Source organism: Candida tropicalis (genome assembly GCF_000006335.3).
Source record: "Candida tropicalis MYA-3404 genomic scaffold supercont3.6, whole genome shotgun sequence".
Lineage (NCBI taxonomy): Eukaryota > Fungi > Ascomycota > Pichiomycetes > Serinales > Debaryomycetaceae > Candida > Candida tropicalis.
This window is the reverse complement of record NW_003020058.1, coordinates 1148701-1172844: the sequence shown is the minus strand read 5'-3', so window position 1 is coordinate 1172844 and position 24144 is coordinate 1148701. Positions and strand designations below refer to the sequence as shown.

Sequence of the window (24144 nt, the reverse complement as noted above, 5' to 3'; positions counted from 1 at the left end):
TCGTTATTTTTCGAATCCCCCGCGATACTTTCGCCTACATTGAAATGCCAACTAAAATTCTCGTACTAATTGCGTATTGTTGACTATGAACCTATCCATTTCTTTAAAAACTTTAACTTGTCTTTCAACAAAGGTGGAGCTACAAATAATGTAGCAAATACACAAAGAATACCAACAAATAGAGTGAAATATTTAACAATTTGCCAATTGCGTCGTCTTCGTTGTGATCTGTTGATAATTGGTCGTGAGAATTGGCGACTTGGTTTTAACCAGAAAAGCATGCTTGTATGCAATGAATCGACATAGGGAATGAATAAAACTGGTGACATGGCAAACAACAAAAAGTGGCCCATTATGAAATCAAATGTAAACTTGTTTAATTCAAGAATCTTGACAATGAATTCTCGCAAATTTTGAGAAAGTACATGAACTCCTAATCCACTCTTGTACCATTTCCCTGACCACCAAGCTTGATTAACATTCTCAGTCCGTTCTCTTGAAACTATCATTATTAACGTAAGATTGCTAATCACACGATGACAATTGAACATAACCAACAAGGCAGATAAAAGCTTTACAACATTCCAATTCTCTAAGAACAATAAAACCTCAATGTTTGCAACATGAAGAATCAATGAGGAAAAATGTGCAAATCCTGCAAAAAATGCCGGTGCTTTCTTGCACCATATACCTGCAAGTGGAGCTAATGTCAATGACATCAACCAAACTAGGAAAAGTACCACTGCATTCTCAGCATAAGGAGCCAAAACCAATGCTGCTAATTTTAGTAGTGGGTTATTCACACTGAAGCTTGTTAACCTTGACTCTGAATGAAGAAACAAATAAGGAATTAGGTAAATTATCAAGTTTATCAATGGAGAACCCACCTCACCTAACAACAAGTTGAAAGTAGCTGAATTTCTTCCCAGCACGTATCCACCGTTAAACTTCTCTCCAGTTAATCTTGCCCTTCTATTCTTAGTATAGTGAGCCCAAGACAGTTCTTTAATTGATGAGTTGCCTCTAGATAACCATCTTATGTAATCGCGATAATCTACGAAGAAATCAATAAAGTTAAATTGATGGGGGTTGAATATGAAAGGGGCTAAGCACAAGGATATGATAGTAATAACAAACCAGAGTAATGATTTTCTCCAAATAGTAATTGATGCAAATAATATTACCAAAAATATTTCTCCTCCATAGTAGATTGACAAACTTGCATAACGAGAATACAATGTTGCAAAAGAAACTCTTGAAATGGCAAAACCTCTCCCCGTAGCAATATATTTTGCTTCTCCAAATACAAAATTATCTCTTAATGCTCGGGAATAAACTTGACAAACGAAAACTTCAAAAAATGGTGACAATGAAACGACATGCAATATGATCCGCAAGATTGCTTTTATTAAGCCCTTTTCAATGAACTCTTGAATTATCAATGGTAAAAAGGAAATGAAGAAGCATACAAATACTGAAAGAACAAATCTGTCTATCCAATTTAATACCGGAACCAAGTTATGGCATCCTGGTACTGGGTCGTCTTCATTACATTCTACTGTACCATATTTCAATGCTCCAAGGTTAGAAAGTAAAAACATAAACATTTTGACAGATAACATTATTGACAAGTTATTGATATGAAATCCAGCATGAGCATAATAAAATGATAAAAATTTATCAATGGGTAATTTGGTACCCAAATAGTAATATTCTCTAGATAGTAATTGTTCACCCATTCCTGATCCAATTTTCTTTGTAAAATTAACAATGGATTGGAATCCAAGATCTCTGCCCTTACCACACTGGTAGTAATCTGAATGTTTAATTCTTCCTCCTCGGCAAGTGGCAGTAATTCCAGCATAAATGTCTTCGTTTAAATGCAAGCCTCGTTGAGCTTTGGAGATACCTCCTCTTGTTGTCATAAAAATTCCATTAAGGAAATCAGGGTGACCATAGTGTAATTTTGACCCAATCTCGCCCATAGTTCTCGCAAAAAGAGTACCAAAAGTTTGCTCCTTTCCAGCAGCAATATCACCAAGAATACCGATATTTTGTGAAAAAATAAACTCTCTTGCACCCACAATTGCTACCGGACTACTATCTGGTTGTTCTGAGATATATCCATAGCTCACATCTAAGTTCATTTCTTCAAATTCATTTAATAAGGATTTAATTTTTAAGCACTCTTCGATATAGTTGTCTTGGTTTGAATCAATAACTTGAATGTATTCACCACGATAGAATATTAATGCATTATTTTGATTATCCGATTTACCATCACCTAAAATCGGATTACCAGAAAGTTTGATTCTATATTTCTTTGCGTACTCGCCATTCTGGCCCCTATGTGAAACATCCAACAATGTAGAAAAATACTCCTGGTCATTTACAGACTCTAAAATTGCTACATTCATATTTGGAAATGCTCTAAACAATGAATCCGCATCTTCTTTGGCATCTGGACTGAAGTTTTGAAAATTTTGCATGGCTACTAAAAGGTTGAATTTTCGTTTAACAAATTCATCCAACTCCTCTTCTTGAAATTCATCTTGTTCAAATCCAATGACTTCTGTTCTGTAAAGCAATTTTAAAGCAGTTTCATAATTCATAAATCCAGAAACTGTACGATAAAGTGTTTGGCATCTCAAGGCTGCCCAAATTCTAGTTCTTAACACGTTTTCTGGTGCAGAGTCCTTAAACCCAATACAATAATATGGCAAATCATCGATATTATCACGAATAAATTTTTCTTCATCCATTTCTTTTATAGTTTGAATCATTTTGCTGTCCTGGACAAAAGAATCCCATTCTGATGGATGGAGTTGCTTAAGATAATCCAACAACGTTAGTTTGGAGAAACTTTGCTCCTTGATTAAATCTTGTAAACTTAACAATATCTTCTCTGAATAATGCGGGATCAACACGGTAAACGTAGGAGTAGCAACTACTGGAAATGGTTCGGGTAATTGACTCGATAGTGATTGGGCAAAAAAAGTGATTCTTCTTTCCCATTCTTTTTCAATTTTAATAAAGTCATATAATTTGTTATCATCTTCGTAGACAAAGAATATTGGTGGTCGGATTGTGTTCTCATCAATGCCTCGTTGATAGATCAATTTAGAAACTTGCTCCACAGAGAGGACATGTTCTCTGTACATGGAGATAATTATACTGTTCCATATTTGAGCAATCACCAAGATCAAGTCAGTTGAATCCCCATAGTAAATCTTGGTTAATATTCTATCTGGTAAACGAGAGAATATGTTTCTCCATGGAGTGAAAATTGAAACTCCAAGCGAAAATGATAATCCCACTGAAAACAAACAATTACAAATGACATACCATAGATATGTATCCAAGAAAAACAATATCAAATCGGTTAAATAGAACAAGACCAATGTTATCTTAGGTTGAAACGGACAAAATATATGGCTGCCATTGCAATTCAACACAATGGTCGATAGGATTTGGATGGGGTCTTTCAACGACAACACCAAAAAAAAGTAAGACTCGGAATACTTTGCAGCAAAGACACCAATCCATAATAAAATTGAAAATATTCTACTTCTAAGTTTAAGTTTGGGAAAATTGCTAGCAAAATCACTTTTAAAACTGCCAGGTGAAACCATTGCCAAATAACAGAATGTAACAATTGAAACACACAACAGAATGCTGGAAATTATTGATCCACGATATGAATATTCATCCCATTTTAAGAATCCAAGGTTATATACAATTGATCCAGAATTCAACACGGTTAGAATTATCAATAATAAAATATTTTTGAATGAACCTTGAACAAAAAAGAATTCTGCTATTGATGCTCCTAACGATATTAAAGCAGATATAACCCCTCCAATTGCGACAATAGTTAATCTAATATGCAATTGTGGATCCTTTTCCGGTGTATAATTTGGTGTGTATAATGACGGTGAATTGAAGGACATAAAATACCAAAACACTGAGACATGGATAATCCATACTCTATTGAAATTAGTCAACACATGAATCCAAGTACGTCGTTCACGGTATGTTTTATTTAATGACTTTTTCCAATCTATTAAACTAATTTTTTGGTACCGTTCCGATCTTGGAAGTTGATATAGTCTATTCCCGTCTTCAAATGCCAACTTGTATAGCCCTTCGGTACTCCAAAAGTGTTGATTTACATCGTCGTATCCTATTGTCCTAGCATGATCTATTTCTTTTCGTCTCCATTTGCTATCCACTTGGCAGTATAGTTGATCACGAATGAAATTGTAAATTGGCGTTATAATCTTATCAAGGAAATGAAATTTTGGGAGATTGGGTCCATTATAATCCAAAGCACATTGATAAATAAAACAGAGACATTCAGGCATAAACCTGACATTGTTAGCTTCTCCCCAGATCAACAAATATAATGCTATTTGATATATTAAATCATTCTCTGTACAATTTTGGTATCTCAATAACCAAAGCTGGTAGTCAGGAACAACTCTCCATTTCTTTCTCTTCTTCGGTGTCCAGTCATGTTCAAAATTCCATTGTACTGCAAAAAACCATGTTCTGAAATTGGAATTTTTCCCACCAATATAATCCAAATGAAGTGATAATAATGCATTGGGACAAGTCATTCTACTAGCACGTGAATCTAACAACGTCATAAAATGGTCAAACATGTTATTGACATTATCATCTTGAAATCCAAATTTTGCACCTAAATTGAAGAATATTTCATATATCTTTTCAGAAGGAATTTGTGCTCCGTTTTCCAGGCACCAGGCAGAGTATTGTGGTTTTTCTTCGTTCATTGAAAGTATTGGATAATTTAATGAATGTTAAGAGCTATAAAAAAAATGATGATCATGATAGTAACATCAATTGACATATTTACAGATGACAAGTATATATAGTGATATAAAAGTCTAGTAAGTTACGGCATAACATATTCTTAAAAATTTAATACAAAATTGGAAAAATAAAAACAATTGCTTCGGACAGGATTTGAACCTGTGATCTTCGCATTTCTGTTTAATTACAAGTGCGACGCCTTAACCACTTAGCTACAGAAGCAACTAACATTTGCCAAATTTCAGCTTATTTAAAGAATTTCATAATTGTTTTAAAAGTGGTGTCTGTAATCAGAATAAGATTAGAGTATTAATCGAATGAATATGGCCAATACAATTGCACAAATATAGTCACAAATTGTGTATTTTTGTAAGGGTATAATTTTCCATGCTCTCAGTTTACAAAATTGGCTTGTTTTTTACGAAGCAGTTGAAAGTACTTCAAAGTTGTAGGAAAAGATTCGGCTGACAAAGTGAAAATCCATTATATTCTATGAAGTTCTCGTCATTGGCTCAATATTCTTCCATAATTATAATTTAATAACTCTTATATTTTTGTTAAATAACTCTGTGGACTTTAATCTTGGGAAATTTAATAATAAATACATGTAGACAAAGACTAGAAGATTATGACAACTCTTAAATATGATGGTAATGGTACCATATTGTGAACAAAACATAACAAAGCTGGTATGGCCAAGTGGTAAGGCACTGCACTTGTATCTAATACGCAATGCAGCGATCGCAGGTTCGATCCCTGCTGCTAGCAATTTATTTTTTTGGTGCTTTTATGCATGATACGTATATATTTCTTATTTGAGCTACTTTTTTTTTACAACACCTATTCATGTAAGACTATGAGTGATATGTTATATATAATATATTGCTATTATTTCATTAACTATATTGTTTCAATAAAGTAGTGAGTAGCACCAATACCCTTTTTTACTTTCATCTTTTTACCAAATCTTGTAGAAAAAAAAAAGTTGAACAAGAGAGATAACAGGCAATAAATCATTAGAAAATATTTATAATCATTATCTGAACAATAAATATATATGTATTCTCTATCCTATTAGATTACCAACTGCCAACGTATATACACTTCAAGAGGTTTGCCTTTATAGTCCATCTTATAAGACAAAGCTTTAAGATTAATTCTATCATCGACTTTCACTTTATTATCACCAACACTCATTAACATGACAATTTTCTCTTCACCATTTCTACTACAAACTTTAACAACATACATGAAATCACTTAACTCATTAACTTGAAGTATCTTATGAGTTGCTTGTGTTGATACTTTACTATATTCTGGACGAATATAGTTACTCCTAATCGTATTCTCTATAATATTTTCATTAATTACATTTGCCTTACTATCTTGACCATCCTTCTCCTGAACTTTATACTGGAATCTATTTAATTTAAACCAATTTATAAAAGTTTCAAGTTTTGCTACAAATGCATTCACCAAAGGATCTTTATTATTCTTTGTAAATTCATTCTCAATTCTCGTGTACTTATTATTGAAACCTCGGTTCTCTAACAACTTAAAGTCATATTTCTTAATACTAATTTTTCTCTTTGGTTTAATTTCAAACTGAGATAGTAGTTTACGTGTGGATGTGACTGGTTTGTTTATTTTGGATGTTGGTTGTTTATTGAATTGTGACGTGATGTTACTCAATGGTTGTCGTGTTTGTGAAGTAGTTTGCATGGGGCGACAGGAAACTATTAGTTTCTTCTCCCTTTTCATACGTTCAATATTTTTATTAACATTGTCATAATATTTCTCAAAGGCATCTTTCATGAACATTGCGATATTGTTGTCTCCCCGTGTTGCTAGAATTGGTCCTTTGTTTTGATTTCAAAAATATTTTTCTTTTCACTTACCATCCAAAACTCGCGTCAGTCACGTGAAATATGTACAAAGTGAATATGTATTTGTTACTAAAACGATAATCAAAAAATCTATCTATCTATTAATCTATTTGTCCTTTTTTCTGCCATGAAGAGAAAATCTGGATTTAAAACTCGGAGAAGACGATGCCGAGTCGATAGACATCTTATCTAACTTGCTTGTAGAGCCTGTTTTCAAATGAGGAGCAGAATTACCTTTCAATGGGAACCTAAAGTGACCAGTACTTTGGTTTTTTGATAACTTAATGTTAATAGGAGTGGTGGCTCCAGAGGCACTTTCACTACCACTATCAGAATACTCTGGAGCAAAATCATCTTGTTGATCGCTTCCATCATCATCATCTATAGCTTCTGTATAAGATGGAATATGTGACATATAATCGATATCAAAAATCGGAGTTTGTGCTCTGTGCTTCTTTAAATTATTTTCTAATGCTTGGGAGATTGGAATATCAAAATAACCGGATACATCGGCAGTGGAATTTCTATTTGAATGTAATGGGGTTGCTTGTTGTGATCTAAATTGTTCCAATGGGGTTTGTGGTAAATTCATATCATAAATTTTATCAAAAACATGCTTTTCATATAGCGGAGGAGCAGCTAAATTACGGTCCAAATTAGCATCACCATCACCATCGCCGTCGGCGACAGCTTCTTCAGAATCACTTTCTTCTTCGTCTTCTTCACCGTTACGGTGTTCAGGGTCAGTTTCTACTAAAGAAGGACTAGGTATTGGGTGGTCGACTTTATCTTTTTTAAACAACAAATCCTTCTTTTGGTAATCCAATTGAAATGTTCCATGATGATTGTCAACATCATAATGTCTGCCAATAACATGACCTGAATTTGCACTGATATAAACAAAAACAGGTAAATTTGCTCTTAATTCACTTACATGACCACCAGGGTTTCTCAATTGAATACCGAGTCTTAATCTGTGTTTGACAACAATCATTCCACTTCTAATCTCACACGATTGACAAATCTTTTTTAAATCTTCTGGTACTTTATAATGGGTTCTAAATTGCCATTTCTCATACGGTAACTCATCAGTATTAGGTATTTGTAATTCTTGCTTACCAATTAATCTTTCGTATTCCGGAGACCTTTCAGTACCAACTTCTGCATGGTAATGCTCAACAATACAACCATGGATGGCTTTTAAACTCATACCTTTGACTATTGGTACGAGAGTAACATCAATTGGGATCGAGGATCCAATGGGAACACCTTTTCTTGCCATACACAAATTATATTGCACTTTCCCAACCCAAGTATTGTCAACGTCAATAGAATCACACAAGTTCAAGTTGTGGGGATGCAAGGTTCTGACAATCCTGATATGCTTATTTAAACTTGCCGACTTTTCAAATCTTCCTCTTTCAATATTGCATTGTAATTTGTACAAAATTGTTCCTAATGGTAATCCCTCAACTGTTTCTGGAACATTTGTGGGGAGAAAGACCTTAAAAGGCAAACTATAATTACCCTTTGGTAATAAAAACGAATTGTTAGATGAATTTGGAATATTCTTGAATGGAGTCCCATCAATCCCACTTTTCGGGATATTTAAAATTTTTGAAGGTTGGGAAAAGTCTTTTTCTTTCAAGAAAATAGGAGTTGATTTGGCTCTTAAAGCAGGTGGTCTTGTTGGAGTAGCAGTACCAGAATTATATCCCGAAGATGGACATCCAGTTAATCCAGGAGAAAGATTTCCAGGTGTATGAATACCAGATCCAAGTTCACTTCTTAAATTCTTTACCTTATTTACTGGGATGGTATTATCACCATAATTCCCAAAAACAACAATACCATTGTCATCGGTTAACAAATTATTCCAATCAACTTTTAATACACACAATCTGTCAATAAACAGTTCATGGGTAATCTTATCCAGATACTCATAGTAAAATTCCCCCATTAAACATAATGATATTTTTTTAACATGTATATCTTCATTCAAGGACAATTTGACACTTCCTTCAAATGGCACGGCTTCTACCTCACTATCATTACCTTTGATTAAAATTAAATTTTTATGTTGAGATTTTAATTTGATATCAAACAAAGCAAGATTTAGATGATGATTAAACATTTTAAATTAACACTAGTAGTCATAGATAGGTATATTCTAGAAAAAAATATATATATATATAAAAGAACTATTATTGAAAGAAAGAAGAAACCAGTTTAAATTTTTTTTTTTTGAATCATTCGTGAAATCGAACAACAATGCAAGACACAAACAATAAGTCAATTGTTCGGTGCTGATTGTCCACATTGTGCTCCAGAGCAAACTAAACTACCAAAAGAAAATAAAAGAAAAAAACGCACAGTAAACGCTATGACATCACTTATCACTAACCGAGATGTGGTATACTCTATCAATCTAATTGGCTTATTGATGATAATCGAATGGTATTTTTATTGCTTTTCTTTCGGGTGAATTTCGGAATAATTTAAACTTGCCCGTCTTCTGGGAATCAACCAGAAAGTTTCTTTTTTTTGTATGGTCTCGGAAAAACTTAACAAATTCTATATTCTCACCCCATTTTTTTTTATTACTTCGTCCGGAGAAATAAGGAGAAAGAAGGAACATTTAGGAAGTTTAATTAAGCCATGCCACATTCTAGAAGACTAATCAACGTAGTAAAACGTGTTCAAACATTTGATCTCATTAAGGTCTTTGTATATGTATCATCACTATCTACTCTATTAATTCTTCGAATTTTTGGAAAAATTGTTCAGCCAATTCTACACACCAGAATTCACCATTTTGTTGAATATAACCTAAATGACCACCCAAATCAGTTTCAACCAAACAGAAGTAAGGATTGGATTTCATTTGCAGGATTGGTAACTTGACACCGACAGCAGGATCATCAGTTGAATTCAATGCCAAAAGTGGGGTTTTGATGTGATCAATCTTATTAACTGGGGACAATTCTTTATAATATTCAAAGGCACTATTATATGGGGTGGTTTTACAAGTGACATTGTCATCAAATTCCCAAAGAGACTTTGAATTTTCAATTGTTTTCAAAGTATTTTCGTTAATAATATCAGGAATATATTTGTTCAATTCTTTATAGTTATTTGTGACAAGCTTGGTCAAGAATTTAGCTAAAGCAGGACTCAATAAATACTTCCCAGTCCAAGATTCTTGCAAATGGTGAGCACCATCAACAAAATCCCATGGACAACAGATGGTACAAGCAGCTTTAACCAAGTTAGTTGGATTTTCCTTTTCCCCTTCTTCGGCTAAAAAGTTTGAAGTTAAAGCGGCACCAAATGAGAACCCAACTAAATAGATGGGTCTCTTTGGCCATCTTTGTTTGAAAGTTTGCAAAACTTCTCTAATATCATCAGTAGAACCAGCAGTGAATAATTTTCCATTGGTGATTTTGGTTCTGGCACAACCACGGGAATTAATAACCACAACATCCCAATCTTTGGTGTTTTTGTTAATTTGTTCAGCAAAATTACGAATCAATGATTCATGACTTCCACCAGCTAAACCATGAAGAATAGCGACAACTGGTTTAGTATTTTCCAAATTTTCTTCGTGTAATTGAGATAATTCTTCTTTGTCAAAATATCTACAACGTGGGTGTAATCTAGGGAAACCTTCAGGCATTGTTTCCTTTTGAAGTCTCTTAAATTGTTCTGGATTCTTTGGTTTTGGAATAACCCAATCCAATGAACAAATACCATTATCTTTGTAGGTAAATAATTCTCTACCATAATAAATCATAAACTTATTGGAACTATCCATGGAAGTATAGTACAAAGTTTGCAAAGATCCATTAAACAAGTAAGGATTCAAGTATAATTTCTTGGAAGGATCTAAAAACTTCAAATCTTGTTTGATGAATTGACTAAATTTAACGGTTCCATTATTATCCTTCAACTTTAAGTTAGCAGAATGATCATCACCAGCTTGGTGAACCTTAATGTTTGCTCTGTAACCCCAATCTAAAACAGTCATCACTTTGGTATTGTGTAAAAAACAGGCTATGAAGCTTATTCCAGAAGAAGAAGAAGAAGAAGAAGTGAAAGTGAACGAAGAAGAAATTAAACATGGAACGAGCTTGGACTTTTTCATAAAATTTTTAAAGATCTCGGTGTTAACTCAAAAGGATGGAACATAGATTTGTGTCACAATCACCATTAAAGTCCGTCGTCAAGTTTAAACGGACGCGTCTCGATTTCTTTTAGTTTATCAAATCAATGTATCAAAGAGAGAAGACGGTCCCCAATGAGTTAACGACAGAACCAGACCATGTACTCTATAGCCGTTACTGATAACACTATCATGAACAATAGATTTCAAATGAAGACGTTTTGCTGTTAAATCAAAAAAGAAAAAAATAATAAAAAGAAATTCACATTCCGCGGATCTCTTGCGGTTTATTTTTTTATTACGGTAAACCTTGCAAATGTTCATGTCTGGTACCAACAGTAGCAATCAGAGACTGATGGCTGTACTCTTCTACTTATCCAACAGACTCTTGAATTTTAGAAATATATTATTTTACTTATTGCACTCTCTACATCATTTTTAATATATATATATACCAACTTTTGGAATGGAATAAAAGGGGTCTACATACATACGGAATGGACAACCTTTAAATCCCTAGTGCTCACATAACGAAAATGTTCTCATAAAGGCAGACTCGTTGTATCCATCATCAAGAGACTCACGTGCTGATCTTTCTTCCATCAAGGCTTCTCTAACGATAGCAGCATGTTCAAAAGTCATTGGCCAAGTTTCACCGTTCTTCAAGTCTAAGATTCGTTCTTTCAAATTGTTAGGAAATAAGTAATCTAATGTAGCATCGTTCCACCATTCATTATTCTGTGGTGGCACCTGTTTAGAACTAAGAACCTTATCATTATATGGATCCACTATGAAGAAACACAATATTCTTCTACGACCAGGCTTGGTTTTGTCGGTTAGTTCAAATGGATCAACATGATGTTGGAACATGTTTGGGAAAATAACAATTCTATCTTCTTTAGCTTCAATATTGCCAATATCTTTAACCATTATATCTTCGTCATGAAGACCAAAAATAACTTCAGTGTAAACATTGTCACCTTGTTCATATTGAGGGTCTTCAAACCCAGTTCTAAAAGAAAGCTTAGATTCAGAAATGTTTTCAATATCATAATAGTACAAAACAGTAGCAACAATATCTTCATTGATGGCACCTTCGACGTGCCAAGATCCACCTGGATAAGAAGGGCGTTCTGGGGTAAGTTCAATATCAGCCAACTTGACAATCACCTTCAAATTATCAAAGTTAGAAAGGTTAATTGGCTTATCAAATTCAGGATCACCTTCCCATTTAGGGATGATTTCACGTAAGAATTGTGCTTTAGTTTCCTCAAACTCTTCCATTCTCTCCCAATCATAATCAACTCCAGTTTCTTCAGCTTCACGTTCTAATTCGAGGTCTAACTCTTCGTGTGCTCTAATATATTCTTCTGTATAGGCATCATTACCTATTGGAATTGGAATACGTATATGTTCTTTCGATGCATATCTTGTCAACGTACAGTTTAATCCAGGGATAGCAGCATTGAAAATAGCATCAATTGAATCATACAAGTCCTTGTGCTCAACTGGGTGCAAGTTATTAATATATGATTCGAATTCAAATTTTCCCGAGGAGTTTTTTGCCATTAATGCAGGCAACCACTGAAATTTCTCTGAAATACCATAACAATCAACATCGGGTTTTACATTTTGAATTTCTTCGTGATACTTGACAACCTCAAGCACTCCATTTCTGATGACAGGTGTTTTATCATACTGAACAACAAACAAAGATGGATGGACTAAATCAACAACTGCTTGATCAGAACCCGGGTGGTAATCAAAATTACCATTAAATGAAGCCACCAATTTATCCACACCAGATTTAAAGTCGTTCTTCAAGGATTCAGAAATAGCGGCATCTGAATATAAAATCTTATCATCACACCCAACTTTGAAAGCTCCCAATTCCCTCTCGACCCTTTCATACCACTCTAATTCCTTAAAGACGAATTCAATGATTTGATCGATAGAATTAGTTTTGTCTTTACATTGATCTTTAATTTCTTTGATCCATTTCTGACAAATCTCCTCATTCTTGTATTTAGATTCCCAATTAGGTTTGGATCTTATAGAGTTTGAAATTTCCATAGTTAAATATTCGTTCAAGCATCTAGGGGCCGGTCCTATTACTCCAAAGGGCTGCCACCATGGATGTTTAAAAGGGGAACCAATTCTTTGTTGTTCGGCGCGTCTGCGTCTTTCTTGTTCTTCTGCATGTCTTTGCTCCCAGATTCTTCTTTGCTGCTCCATACGGTCATCAGTTGATAACTCAGAGTCAGAATTAATTAAAGTACTTGTTGGCACAGGCATGATAATGTAGTTTTGATGGAATACACGCGTCTTCAATCAATTAAAATAGAAACGTAATTATAGTCAAGTAAAACCAAGGAACAAATTGAAACCAATAAATATCAAAGTAAGATCTACCAGTGACCAATTGTTGTATTTCTTATCAATGAACGATAATAATAAATGGTTTGATTTTAGAATTTCAATTGAAGGAAAAACGATTCCAATTTATATGGATATATTTTTTTTCTATCATTATTTGGTGGAGACGCTCAGGATGTGTTGTAGCGTGGGGGGAATATAAAGGAATGAATTTTGTTTCTTTTGTGAAAATGTTCGTAGTTGAAGGAGAAGAATGTTGAATTGACGACGAGCTGTATTTCTCGTATTACTCATTACTCATTATTGGTCTCTCTACAACTCCTTAGTTTATTGTCCTTCGTCGTTTGTCATTGGTTGTTTTGCGTATCATTCTCAATTTGGTGAAAGCTGGAACAAATTTCTTGGCCACTCAATTGTTTAGAACCATAAACAATAGAAGCGGCACACGTGACACAATACTGTTGATTAGTGTTTTATTTTTGGATTTTTATCAAATGAACTAAAATTGATGTTAGTTGATTGACTCAACCCTAGTGTCAATGTATGCTCATTGGAATGAAATTATGAGACAAGGTGCATACTCATCTGCCTATTGTACGCGCAGAGGGGGGAGGGGGTTACAAAATAAAATTAGATTGGTACAAGTTCAATCAGTGACGTCAGATGCGCTAGTTCAAAATCAATGAATACCTTCTTTGTCTACTTATATTGCAAAATGAAAATGTGTACGTAGAAATATGGGTCTCGTTCTGATTATTGTCCTGGTATCATGGGAAAACAATTCAGACCGAACAAAAAATAGATCATATTCTAGATACCAATAGAAAGTGATAAATCTATCAACAAAATCACCAGGTTTTTCACTTGTCAACTTGTGGATCACAGAGACAAGTTCATGGAGTCAGCATGTATCAGAGCCCTGGTTAATTGACTAAGAATTAGAAGTCTTTCACGTCAACATTTAGGAGTTAGCGTATTGTGATTGTAAGTCTCTTAATCTATTATATATGATTAGACAGATTGATCTATTTCTACACAACAAAAATTCTAATTGACATCATATACTCAATCGATTATATGATTAACCTATTCAACTACGTACCAGTAGCAATTTATTTACACTTATTTAGTGTACGATGAACCGAGTCTCATTTACGACATTATAATGGTTCATTCTTTTTTTTTGTTCCATTCCTATTTCCTCTTTCTCCGCACTCCGTGTTTTCTGATGATTATCTTTGCTCTTCTTTACTAAAACCCACACAACTTGAAACTTGACGATATGTGTGGACGATTTGCACTAGGCGTAGTATGTATTCCAATTGGGGGTAAATTTGAATATCTTTCAATTAATAACATTGACTAACTTTTAAAATGTTTAGGCATTAGACGAATTACCTAATGAGTTTAGCAAGACAGTTTTGCTTAACAATTCAAATGAGACCGCTGAGGTATCAGAACCCGAGGAAAGAACTTATGATTTTGACATTCGAGGATCTGAAGATGATATGAGAGTGCAATTAGATATGACTAGAGTAACTCAATGGACTCCATCTTACAACATAGCACCAACCAATACTGCTTTGATTGTTATAGCCGAGGACGCGCCTAAAGGTTTTGATTATAAATACGTGGTGGAGCCACTGAAATTTGGTTTAGTCCCATCATGGTTAAAACCAAATGATCCAACTCCTGTTAGAGAAGGTAAAGAAACCGAGGGTGCAAAATATTCTCAAGAAATTGGTAAGAATGAAGCCAAGTATTTCAATTGTCGACGAGAATCATTAGACCAGAACAAGTCAGTCTGGAATTCAGCCAAGAAGTACAGATGTGTGATCCCAATTAAAGGGTACTTTGAATGGTTAAAGGAAGATAAGAACAAAATTCCCTACTTTGTTCATTCTAAGACATCCCCTTTGTGTTTTCTAGCAGGGTTTTATTCTCACAACTACCATTATACAGAAAATACAAATGTGAAGGATCAATATTTGTCTACATTTACAATTATCACTGCTCCAGCAGCAAAAGGAGATGAATTTGATTTATCTTGGTTACATACAAGAAAACCAATGTTGATAAAACCAGGTTCACAGGAATGGTTTGAATGGTTGAATCCAGAAAAATCTTGGAACAATTCCTTAATTGGTGATGCTCTAAATTCAACTGCTAATCAAGCATACGATAATATATAGAGGCATACAAAGTCACCAAAGAAGTTGGAAATACTAGTAACAATGGTATTGCGATGATTGAAAATATCGAAACAAAGAAACAACATTCAATTGGACTGTTCTTCAAACCACAAAGGAAGAAAGAAGAAAATGAAAATGTGAATAGCAATAACGAGATTAAAATAAAAGAAGAAGCAAAGTTAAAGCAGGAAAAGAATAATGAAACCATACAGGAGAATTCCCAACGTGATAAAAGGACACAGCCAGAGCCTGAATCATCTACCCGAAAGAAATTAAAAACGGAGTCTACGATTAAACAAGAAAAGTAATTAAAGTAATTGCTATTGTTAGTTCTGTATTATTACTGTGTGTGTATATCTGTATTACTATTGATTGAGTTAATCTGTACCAAATGAACATACGTGCGCAAACCAATAACCATGAAAAATGATTCTGAGGAAAATTTTTTTTTCTTTCGCTTTTTTTTATATTTCATTGGCTTTGACAAAACCAGTTAGCATTGTTCAGTAGTATCACAACAAACTCAACGAAAAATATGAAGACCAACTGTTCAAGAGTTATTTCCATTGTTCGTGGATACTCTGCTAAAGCTGGTAAAACTAAAACTCCAGCAAGCACACCACTTTTTCTTAATCCTCATGCGTGGAAGGGATTACCAGCTGACCAAGTTTTTGAATTGCATCAAATTAGAAAGGAATATATGGGAGATGCCTATAATCCTACCGATGATGAAAGAACTGCCATTTTATCAACAATTTCATCATTATCTAAAGATAAACCACCATTAGACTATGCATTTGAAATTGAAAACTTCAAGGAAAGATTAATGAACAATACTCCAATGCAAGAAAGAGGTAAACCTCAAAAATTGAGTGCTCAGTTTGTTATTAATTCTGGTGAAGTTCCTCATCAAAGAAGAAGAATTGAAAACTTAACCAGAACTGCTGCTTATGAAATTCCTTTGTTAGCCAAATATCGTCAACCATATACACCAAGACCAAGAACTGAAGCACCACTTAAATTGACTTATAACTCCGATTTTTCCAATGATACTTCAAATCCAAATAACAGAAAAGTCACTTTGACAGTTGCTTTAAAAGATTTACAATTGGATGCTAAACAAGAACACAAGTTTAAGATCTTGGCAGCTGATAAGTTCAATTATAAGACAAACACATTTAGATTAAAGGGTGAAAGATACCCTGAAGCAGCTCAAAATGTCAACTGGTTAGTTGAAACTTTTTCAAAATTACTTACTGAAGCTAAAGATTTATCAAAAGAAGATTTCAGTGATATTCCTTTATCTAAATCCCATATGAAGAGACTCTCTAACAAATCAACACCACAATTCCCAGACCATTGGAAACGACCAGAAGATGCTCCAACCAAAAGACATGAGATTGTAAAGAAATTAGTTTCAGACACTGAGGCTTTCAAAGATGCAACATACCTCAAAGAAATCACTCCATGATTCATTTTTTGTTAGTTTAGTTTATTGTAAATAGATCATTCAAGTGTAAATATTCTATTAAAATGAAATACACCTTAATTGTAAATTTGATAATTATCATTCTTGATCCCCCATAGTGTGCGTGTATACGAGAACCAAACTTGTGTCAATGGAAAAAGAAGTAAACGGAAAAAAAAAAAAAATAAAAAAAAAAAAAAAACAAATCGAGAGAACGAAATTCAATCATTTTATTATCAATACAATACGTCATATCCGTACGGAAACAATCAATTAAAATAACAACATCATATACACAATGTCTGACGTTCCATTAGTTTCCACCACTCTAGATGATATTGTTACTGAATTAAAGTTAAGTTATGACTCTTCTGTTGGGTTGCTAGAGGGTGATGCAATTAGAGCTATACCAAATATCAATACGTTGACAAATCTTAATAAATTATTAAAAAATCTATGGAAACAGTTGAACGACGTTGAAGGTATAGATGATGACGTGTTGAAACGAATTGAAATATTGAAAGAAAAACAAAAGAAGGACGATAATGCTGCTGATACAAAGGATAAAATCAATGACAAGAAACGTACAGCAGATGAAATGGAGGCAGATACTCTGGAAGCACCTAAAATAGAAACTGACAAAGAATTCAACAAAGAGGAGAGTGCAAAAGATGAATATGAAGATGAGGATGATGATGTGCCGATAAATATCGCTAAAAAACGTAAGCTCAACAGTGATGTTTCTTCGGACAAATCAGAACTGCTTCAAGAATCAAGTGAAATCAAGCTCAAATCAGAGGAATCTACATCAGAAGTCAAAAGAGAAGGGGAACAAGAGGAGAAAGAGAGATTAAATTCAAAGGATGATCCAATACCTCCTGTCCAGTCCGGAAATTTTACACAAGATAACGATACAAGATTGAAGAATCCAAAATCAGAGTACGTGGAACCACAAACATTATCCGCTTCTGCTATAGCGGAATTAGGATTGTTTTCGGAAGATAACAATGGGTTAGAAACACAAGGAAAGGATTATTTGAAAAAGAAATATGGGGTCGCATCTTATCCAGAAAGAGATTTACAAGAATTATTACCAGGGGAAATTCCAGATATTGATTTTTCCAAGAATAAACCACCTACCAACCAAGTTCAATTCACCACTTTCCAATCATATATTGAATCATATTTCAGACATTATCTGAATGAAGATCTCAAATTTCTTAATGAACGGAATGTCATTCCTCCAGGTTTTGAAAAACAAGGTTATGATCCAGATCTTACCCCGTTTGTGATTCCAAAATTAGGAAGATTTTACGCAGATGTATGGACTGAAGAGGATTCCACTTTGTCTTCAAAATTAAATACACCTGGGTATCAACAATCTCCATCTGACTCCTATCTAGCCAAGGGATCAATTGATGATTTGACAGAAGACAGACTATACACGGAGGATATTTCATGCGGTCCCCTCTCTAATAGATTATTGTCCGCAATTTTAAGTACGAGAGAGGGAGGTATTAGTGATGATGAAGACGAACTAAGCAAAGATAGTACTTTAAAAACAGAGGTCAAAGATGAGAACAAACCATCAATTATTTCAGAAGATGAAGTTGCCACACAGCTAAATAGTGAGGAGGACTATAAAGTAGTAACAGAAGCAAATGATTTTCAATCAGTTGAAGAAAGATTAAAACGAGAATTGAAGTATATTGGTATCTTTATGAATTTACCTACAGGAGAAGAAGGGAAACCAAAGGCTAAACAAACCGGTGGACGTGCCTCCAAGAAATCAACTGTTAGCATTATTGATAATGATGAATGGATTAAAAATAAGGAAGATGATGAAGTATGTGCCGAAATTAGAAAGTTACAAAAACAATTGAAGGAAGTTACCAGTAGGAACAGAGCAAATCGTAAGAAATTGATTCCTTTAGTTGAAGAACATATTGCATATCAAGAATATTGTGCTATTCTTGAAGATCTAGATAAGCAAGTTGATCTGTCTTATATGAAAAGACTCAAGGGTAAAGGTAAGAAAAGGAAAACAGATGCAAATACTCCTCAACAACAAGCTATTAATAGTGGTTTAAGAGCATTATTAGAGAAGAGAAAAAGATGGATTGATAATATTGGTAAATTGTTCCCAGTTGCTGAAAAAATGAAGAGAATACCAAGTGAGTCGATATTGATCAAAGATGGCACTGTAGAGGCTGAACAAAACGACGAAGATAATGCGGAAACAGGTACTAGCGCAGTTGACATTTTGACACAGAAATCCATGTAATGTAAAAAATTGAAAGAAATAATTATCAAAAACATAAAAGAGTAATTATCATAGATAATATTTATATTAATAAATACTTATATACATGAGTAACATGAGATGTGTGACGTTTCTTAAAAGAACATTCCTTCTGAGATTTCCTTGTGCAGAGGCAATGTTTTCACATTACCAACAGCTGCTAAGGCTATAGGTCTATCTTTTAATCTATAATTTGCCCAATTGACAACATCCTCTTTGGTAATCGATTCAACTCTTTCAAAAACATCTTCTGGTGATAAACGGAAACCCGTGTTTACCACTTGTCTACCAATATCTTCGGCAATAGCAGTTGAATCATCTAAAGCTAAAAGTAAAGAAGCTTTCAATTGTGATTTTGATCTTTCAACTTCTTCTTCACTAATATCACCTTTACTTAATCTACCCCATTCTTTTTGAATTGCAGAAACAAGTAATTTCAAATCAGCATTTTTGTCAGCTGTGAAATAAACACCCAATAACCCGGTATCTGCATAAGATGTAGTATAAGCCATGTATGAATTTGCAATTGGAGTTTTACCTTCACCACCAGTTGCTGCAGTAACAGCTAATGGGGATGGTGAACTTGATCCTGTTCCAATAGATCTATCCCAAGTACCAACAATACCATTTGCTACTGATGCAACAAAAAAATCAGGAGCGGACCAACTGACACCTTCAACAGCCAAGGCAACATGAGTAGTTGGCATTAAATCATCTTGAATTCTAATTTCATCTCCATAAAACACAGGCATTACATCTCCATTTTGATTGAATGGTTTATCTGATTTAATAATATTTCCAAAATATTTATTTCCTAGTTCAACCAATTCATCGTGATTAACACATCCAACACCAACTAATGCCATTCTATCACCTTTATAGTTTGTAGTGATATAATTAACTAAATCTTCACGATTTATAGTTTTGATCATTTTTCTTGGTCCTAAAATAGTTCTACCCAAATCTTGTTTTTTGAATGCAACAGCATGTAAATGGTCAAATACAACTTCATCATACATTTTATCAACTTCATCACTCTCTTGTAAGATAACATGTCTTTCATTTTCAATGGCTCTTTGATCCAATTTTGAATTAGTTAACAAATCACTTAAAATATCAACGTTTTGTTTTAAATCAGTTGCAAGACATTTAGTATAATAGACAGTATTTTCTCTTGATGTATAAGCATTGATTTGACTTCCAATATTTTCAATTTCCAATTCTAAATTTGGCTGTGTTCTTCTTTTGGTTCCTTTGAAAGCCAAATGTTCCAAGAAATGGGCAGTACCACTACTTTTAGGGTTATCAGCTCTAGAACCAGCATTAATCCAAACTCCAACGGTTGCTGTTCTAGTTCCAGGCATGGATTCACTGGCAACAGTTAATCCATTTGGTAAAATCGATGTTTGATAAGTTGGGGTTGGTGCAGTAGCTGAGTTGAAGTTACGAACTCTGATATTGTTGAACTTCTTTAAAGTATTCAATCTTCTCAACATGTTGGTTAATCTTGTAGTTTTATATGAAAGAAGTAGAAAACAAGAAGGCAAATATGAGACTAATAGATATTTATAAGAGAGTTGATTAATAAACCTACAAAACGATCTAGGCTTTCCAAACCAACAGAAAAAAAAAGTTTCTTAAAATTTACACATTCGCACGACTAACAACAACAATGGAAAAAAAAAGAGAAAAGAGCGAGAAAAAAAAAAAAAACTCAATAAAAAAAAATAACAAGCAGAAGTTGTCAATTATACTGAAAACAAAAACAACTACAGGGCAATACACGTATTAATCGAAGAAAAGTTAAACATGACTTATACTGCACCAGCTATTGTTATTGATAATGGGTCGTATACAACCAAAGCAGGGTTTTCTCTGGAAGATTTACCTTCATTGGTGTTTAACTCCAATTATATTAAAAATGAACATACACAACAAATCATAATAGGTGATGAACAAATGGAAAGTAACAATGATCAAGAAGTTATTAAATTATTAGATAATGGGTTAATATATGATTTTGAAAACATTGTACACAATTGGCAATATGTTTATGATAATATTGATAACAATAATCTGATTAATTCTAAAGAATTCCCCTTAGTTGTCACTGAACAACCATGGAATACCACAAAGAATAAAGTTAAATCGTGTCAAATTGCTTTTGAAAACTTGGAAGTTCCAATTTTCAGTTTAGTGAAAAACCCATTAGCTCAATTGTATCGTTGTGGTAAAGCTACCGGTTTGGTTATTGATATAGGGTCTAGTGTTACTAGTGTCACTCCAATTTTAGATGGTGTTATCCAGCTGAAATGTTCTTATCATTCAAAATATGCTGGTGATTTTGTTAATTTGCATGTTTTGAATTATTTACAAAGCAAGACTTCAATTGATAACTTATTACCAGCACAATTTGCAAGTGGTTCTTCAGAATCATTCAAACAATATTACATGAGTCACAATATTTTACAAGAGTTCAAAAACTTGTCGTTGAACTACCAAATCAGAAATTATCAACTGTACAACCACACTTATATTGATGTTTCTGATCAAAAAAACTATTTGGATAATTTATTTGATCCAACTTTACAAAAATTGCCAAATATTCAAATTCCTGAACCAAGTATAGATAAACCAGGATCTCATGGATTAACCAATTTAGTCTTTTTAGCATTAAAAAATTTAGAAGCTACTTTATTACCTCCAAATAACAACAATGATCCTACATCGACAAGTCGATTCCATAGATTTATTGAAATTTTTAAATCCTTGTTATCTAATGTTTTAATCACTGGTGGTACATCTGCTGCTAATGGATTACCTGATCATATTATAAATGATTTAAAAGCATTAACCCAAAAATATTTCCCAAATTATCCATTCGCTTACTCAGTTCAACAAATTCGACCAAATAACACTGAAAATGCCGAAATTTGGGATCGACAATTTGGTGCTTGGTTAGGTGCTTGTAACTTAGCAAGTATGTTGAACGATACCGATGAAAAATCAAATAGCGCCAAGATTGCTTTGGACAATTGGTTTATCACAAAAGCTGATTATGAAGAATTGGGTGAAGATTTGGTTGCAGAAAAATTCAAATAATCAAAAGGACATAGAAAGTTTTGTACAATAGATTTTATCATGTGTATTAATATATGTATAAAAAATGAAAAAGAAAAAAGAAGGCAGAATTAAACAATTGTATGGTTAAAAGAATACTCTATTTAGCTGGTTCGTCTTTCCAAGTAACATATTTATGATCGTACTTTGCAGTTTCGCCGTGTAAATCCAAAATTTGTTGAATTTTAACCTCAACACCCAATTTGTTATTGGTCTTGGTCTTGAAATGTTTGAAGACTTCACTTGGTGTTGGCAAATAAGTTCTATTGGAGCCATCGGTGCCAGCAATATATTCAGCAACTTCTCTATTAGTTGGAACACCATACAGATGAGGATATTGTTCAAAATCAACACCAAACCATGTTTTAAGATATGGTCTCTTCAAGTATTTTTCAGTGTTTTTAGATAAACTAAGTGTTTGTTTAACAAACTCAGGAGTAACAGTACTTGGATCATTCCATTTTGGGAAAAATGGGTTCTTTATTTTGTCAACTAATTTGTGAATCACACCTTTGGCAAAATCATTGTTTTCAGCTGGGATACTCATGATATTAGTAGCAGACACCATTTCTAATTCAAATTGAGTTCTGATAGAGTTCTTGGCACCCGCATTCAACAATGCAAATGCAACAGCTAATGAACTCTTTGGTTTTTTAGATAAAGTGTCAAGTGTCTTTTTGGCAAATGGAGAACCCTCGGTTTCCAAATATTTGAAAACTCCATCAATCGAATCTTGTGAGAACGCTTTATTAACAATTGCAATTTCATCCGATGAAAGGAAGAACTTGTAATCTTGTGGCAAATTCTTTTCACTGAATTCATTCAAAACATCATTGACCTGGTTAAAGTATTGGTTATTTCCAGAAATAACAGTAATTTCACCTTCAATTTCAGGTGGTTGCAAACCGGCCAATCTATTAATCAACAGAGGAATTCTTTCAGATTTGATGTAATGGGTTGCAAAACCTGCCAAATAAGCATCTAAACCTGGCAATACAGAACCAGTCAAAGCAACATAATATCCAATTTTGTCATCCAATCTTGGCAAGAAAAAAGTAGTACCAACATCAGGGAAGAATCCAATATCCATTTCTGGCATTGCCAACTTGGTCTTTTCAGTTGCAACTCTAAATGGAGCATGGACAGATAATCCAACACCACCTCCAAAAGTAATACCATCCATGAGGGAAATATATGGTTTTGGCAAAGTAGAAATGATATAATTGAGATTGTATTCTTTATCAAAGAAATCAGCACCATAGCCTGGGTTACCTTTTCTGATTTGAATTGCACATTCGGCAACATCACCACCAGCACATAATGCTTTTGGTGAGTTGAAGTTAAAAATTGTAACATTATTCTCATTTGATTTAGCATATTCCAAAACAGGTGGTGTCATAAGTTCAATCATTTCGGTGTTTAAAGAATTCAACTTATTAGGTCTGTTAAGAGTGATAATTCTGGCATGGTTTTTAGAAGATGTCAATACAACTGGTTCTTCTTCTCCAGAAGCAGTTGGGTTTTGAGATACCGAGGAAGACATTCTTGACAATAGTAGTGCTAGGGAACTTCTTGTAGTAAAACTAATTGGTCTTATGGAAGAAGCAGTCAAACGAATCATCTAAAAAGAAAAAAAAAAGTAGAAAAAAAAAGGAAACTCTAAAAAAGAAAATTGAAGAAGACTAAATATTCGACTGTGAAGAATGTATAGGATTTTATTGATATTTGCTTAGATCAGCAAAGATAATTATTTGAGATACTGTGGGGTTTTTCACCACTTTAATTGCCACGGGATAGAATGG

General features: G+C 33.7%; 11 protein-coding genes and 2 non-coding genes across 13 annotated transcripts; 5 read left to right on the top strand and 8 right to left on the bottom strand. All coding sequences in view use genetic code 12, as the record gives it.

Moving 5' to 3' along the window:
- Positions 1 to 83: 83 nt before the first annotated feature.
- GSL1 (Gsl1p) lies at positions 84 to 4796 on the bottom strand (the record flags this gene model as incomplete). Its single annotated transcript, XM_002550462.1, has 1 exon — positions 84 to 4796. One exon carries the CDS (start codon positions 4794 to 4796, stop codon positions 84 to 86), a length of 4713 nt encoding a protein of 1570 aa, XP_002550508.1.
- A 178-nt stretch (positions 4797 to 4974) lies between these two features.
- On the bottom strand, positions 4975 to 5058 carry CTRG_06308. Its single transcript has one exon. It is a non-coding gene; the product is annotated as a tRNA-Thr (tRNA).
- A 463-nt stretch (positions 5059 to 5521) lies between these two features.
- Positions 5522 to 5604, top strand: CTRG_06309. The gene has a single exon. It is a non-coding gene; the product is annotated as a tRNA-Thr (tRNA).
- Positions 5605 to 5910: 306 nt separating this feature from the next.
- On the bottom strand, positions 5911 to 6657 carry CTRG_04805 (uncharacterized protein; the record flags this gene model as incomplete). The annotated part of the gene is made up of 1 exon (XM_002550461.1): positions 5911 to 6657. One exon carries the CDS (start codon positions 6655 to 6657, stop codon positions 5911 to 5913), a length of 747 nt encoding a protein of 248 aa, XP_002550507.1.
- A 171-nt stretch (positions 6658 to 6828) lies between these two features.
- On the bottom strand, positions 6829 to 8856 carry CTRG_04804 (uncharacterized protein; the record flags this gene model as incomplete). The annotated part of the gene is made up of 1 exon (XM_002550460.1): positions 6829 to 8856. The coding sequence occupies one exon, from the start codon at positions 8854 to 8856 to the stop codon at positions 6829 to 6831; it is 2028 nt and encodes a 675-aa protein (XP_002550506.1).
- Positions 8857 to 9468: 612 nt separating this feature from the next.
- EHT1 (medium-chain fatty acid ethyl ester synthase/esterase) lies at positions 9469 to 10866 on the bottom strand (the record flags this gene model as incomplete). The annotated part of the gene is made up of 1 exon (XM_002550459.1): positions 9469 to 10866. One exon carries the CDS (start codon positions 10864 to 10866, stop codon positions 9469 to 9471), a length of 1398 nt encoding a protein of 465 aa, XP_002550505.1.
- Positions 10867 to 11400: 534 nt separating this feature from the next.
- On the bottom strand, positions 11401 to 13179 carry CTRG_04802 (uncharacterized protein; the record flags this gene model as incomplete). Its single annotated transcript, XM_002550458.1, has 1 exon — positions 11401 to 13179. One exon carries the CDS (start codon positions 13177 to 13179, stop codon positions 11401 to 11403), a length of 1779 nt encoding a protein of 592 aa, XP_002550504.1.
- Positions 13180 to 14768: 1589 nt separating this feature from the next.
- On the top strand, positions 14769 to 15452 carry CTRG_04801 (putative peptide hydrolase; the record flags this gene model as incomplete). The annotated part of the gene is made up of 1 exon (XM_002550457.1): positions 14769 to 15452. The coding sequence occupies one exon, from the start codon at positions 14769 to 14771 to the stop codon at positions 15450 to 15452; it is 684 nt and encodes a 227-aa protein (XP_002550503.1).
- A 535-nt stretch (positions 15453 to 15987) lies between these two features.
- CTRG_04800 (mitochondrial 37S ribosomal protein mS35) lies at positions 15988 to 16923 on the top strand (the record flags this gene model as incomplete). The annotated part of the gene is made up of 1 exon (XM_002550456.1): positions 15988 to 16923. The coding sequence occupies one exon, from the start codon at positions 15988 to 15990 to the stop codon at positions 16921 to 16923; it is 936 nt and encodes a 311-aa protein (XP_002550502.1).
- Positions 16924 to 17218: 295 nt separating this feature from the next.
- On the top strand, positions 17219 to 19204 carry NGG1 (histone acetyltransferase; the record flags this gene model as incomplete). Its single annotated transcript, XM_002550455.1, has 1 exon — positions 17219 to 19204. One exon carries the CDS (start codon positions 17219 to 17221, stop codon positions 19202 to 19204), a length of 1986 nt encoding a protein of 661 aa, XP_002550501.1.
- A 113-nt stretch (positions 19205 to 19317) lies between these two features.
- Positions 19318 to 20718, bottom strand: MAS1 (Mas1p; the record flags this gene model as incomplete). Its single annotated transcript, XM_002550454.1, has 1 exon — positions 19318 to 20718. The coding sequence occupies one exon, from the start codon at positions 20716 to 20718 to the stop codon at positions 19318 to 19320; it is 1401 nt and encodes a 466-aa protein (XP_002550500.1).
- A 313-nt stretch (positions 20719 to 21031) lies between these two features.
- On the top strand, positions 21032 to 22324 carry CTRG_04797 (uncharacterized protein; the record flags this gene model as incomplete). The annotated part of the gene is made up of 1 exon (XM_002550453.1): positions 21032 to 22324. One exon carries the CDS (start codon positions 21032 to 21034, stop codon positions 22322 to 22324), a length of 1293 nt encoding a protein of 430 aa, XP_002550499.1.
- A 118-nt stretch (positions 22325 to 22442) lies between these two features.
- Positions 22443 to 23963, bottom strand: EHD3 (mitochondrial 37S ribosomal protein mS47; the record flags this gene model as incomplete). Its single annotated transcript, XM_002550452.1, has 1 exon — positions 22443 to 23963. The coding sequence occupies one exon, from the start codon at positions 23961 to 23963 to the stop codon at positions 22443 to 22445; it is 1521 nt and encodes a 506-aa protein (XP_002550498.1).
- Between the last annotated feature and the right edge of the window lie 181 nt (positions 23964 to 24144).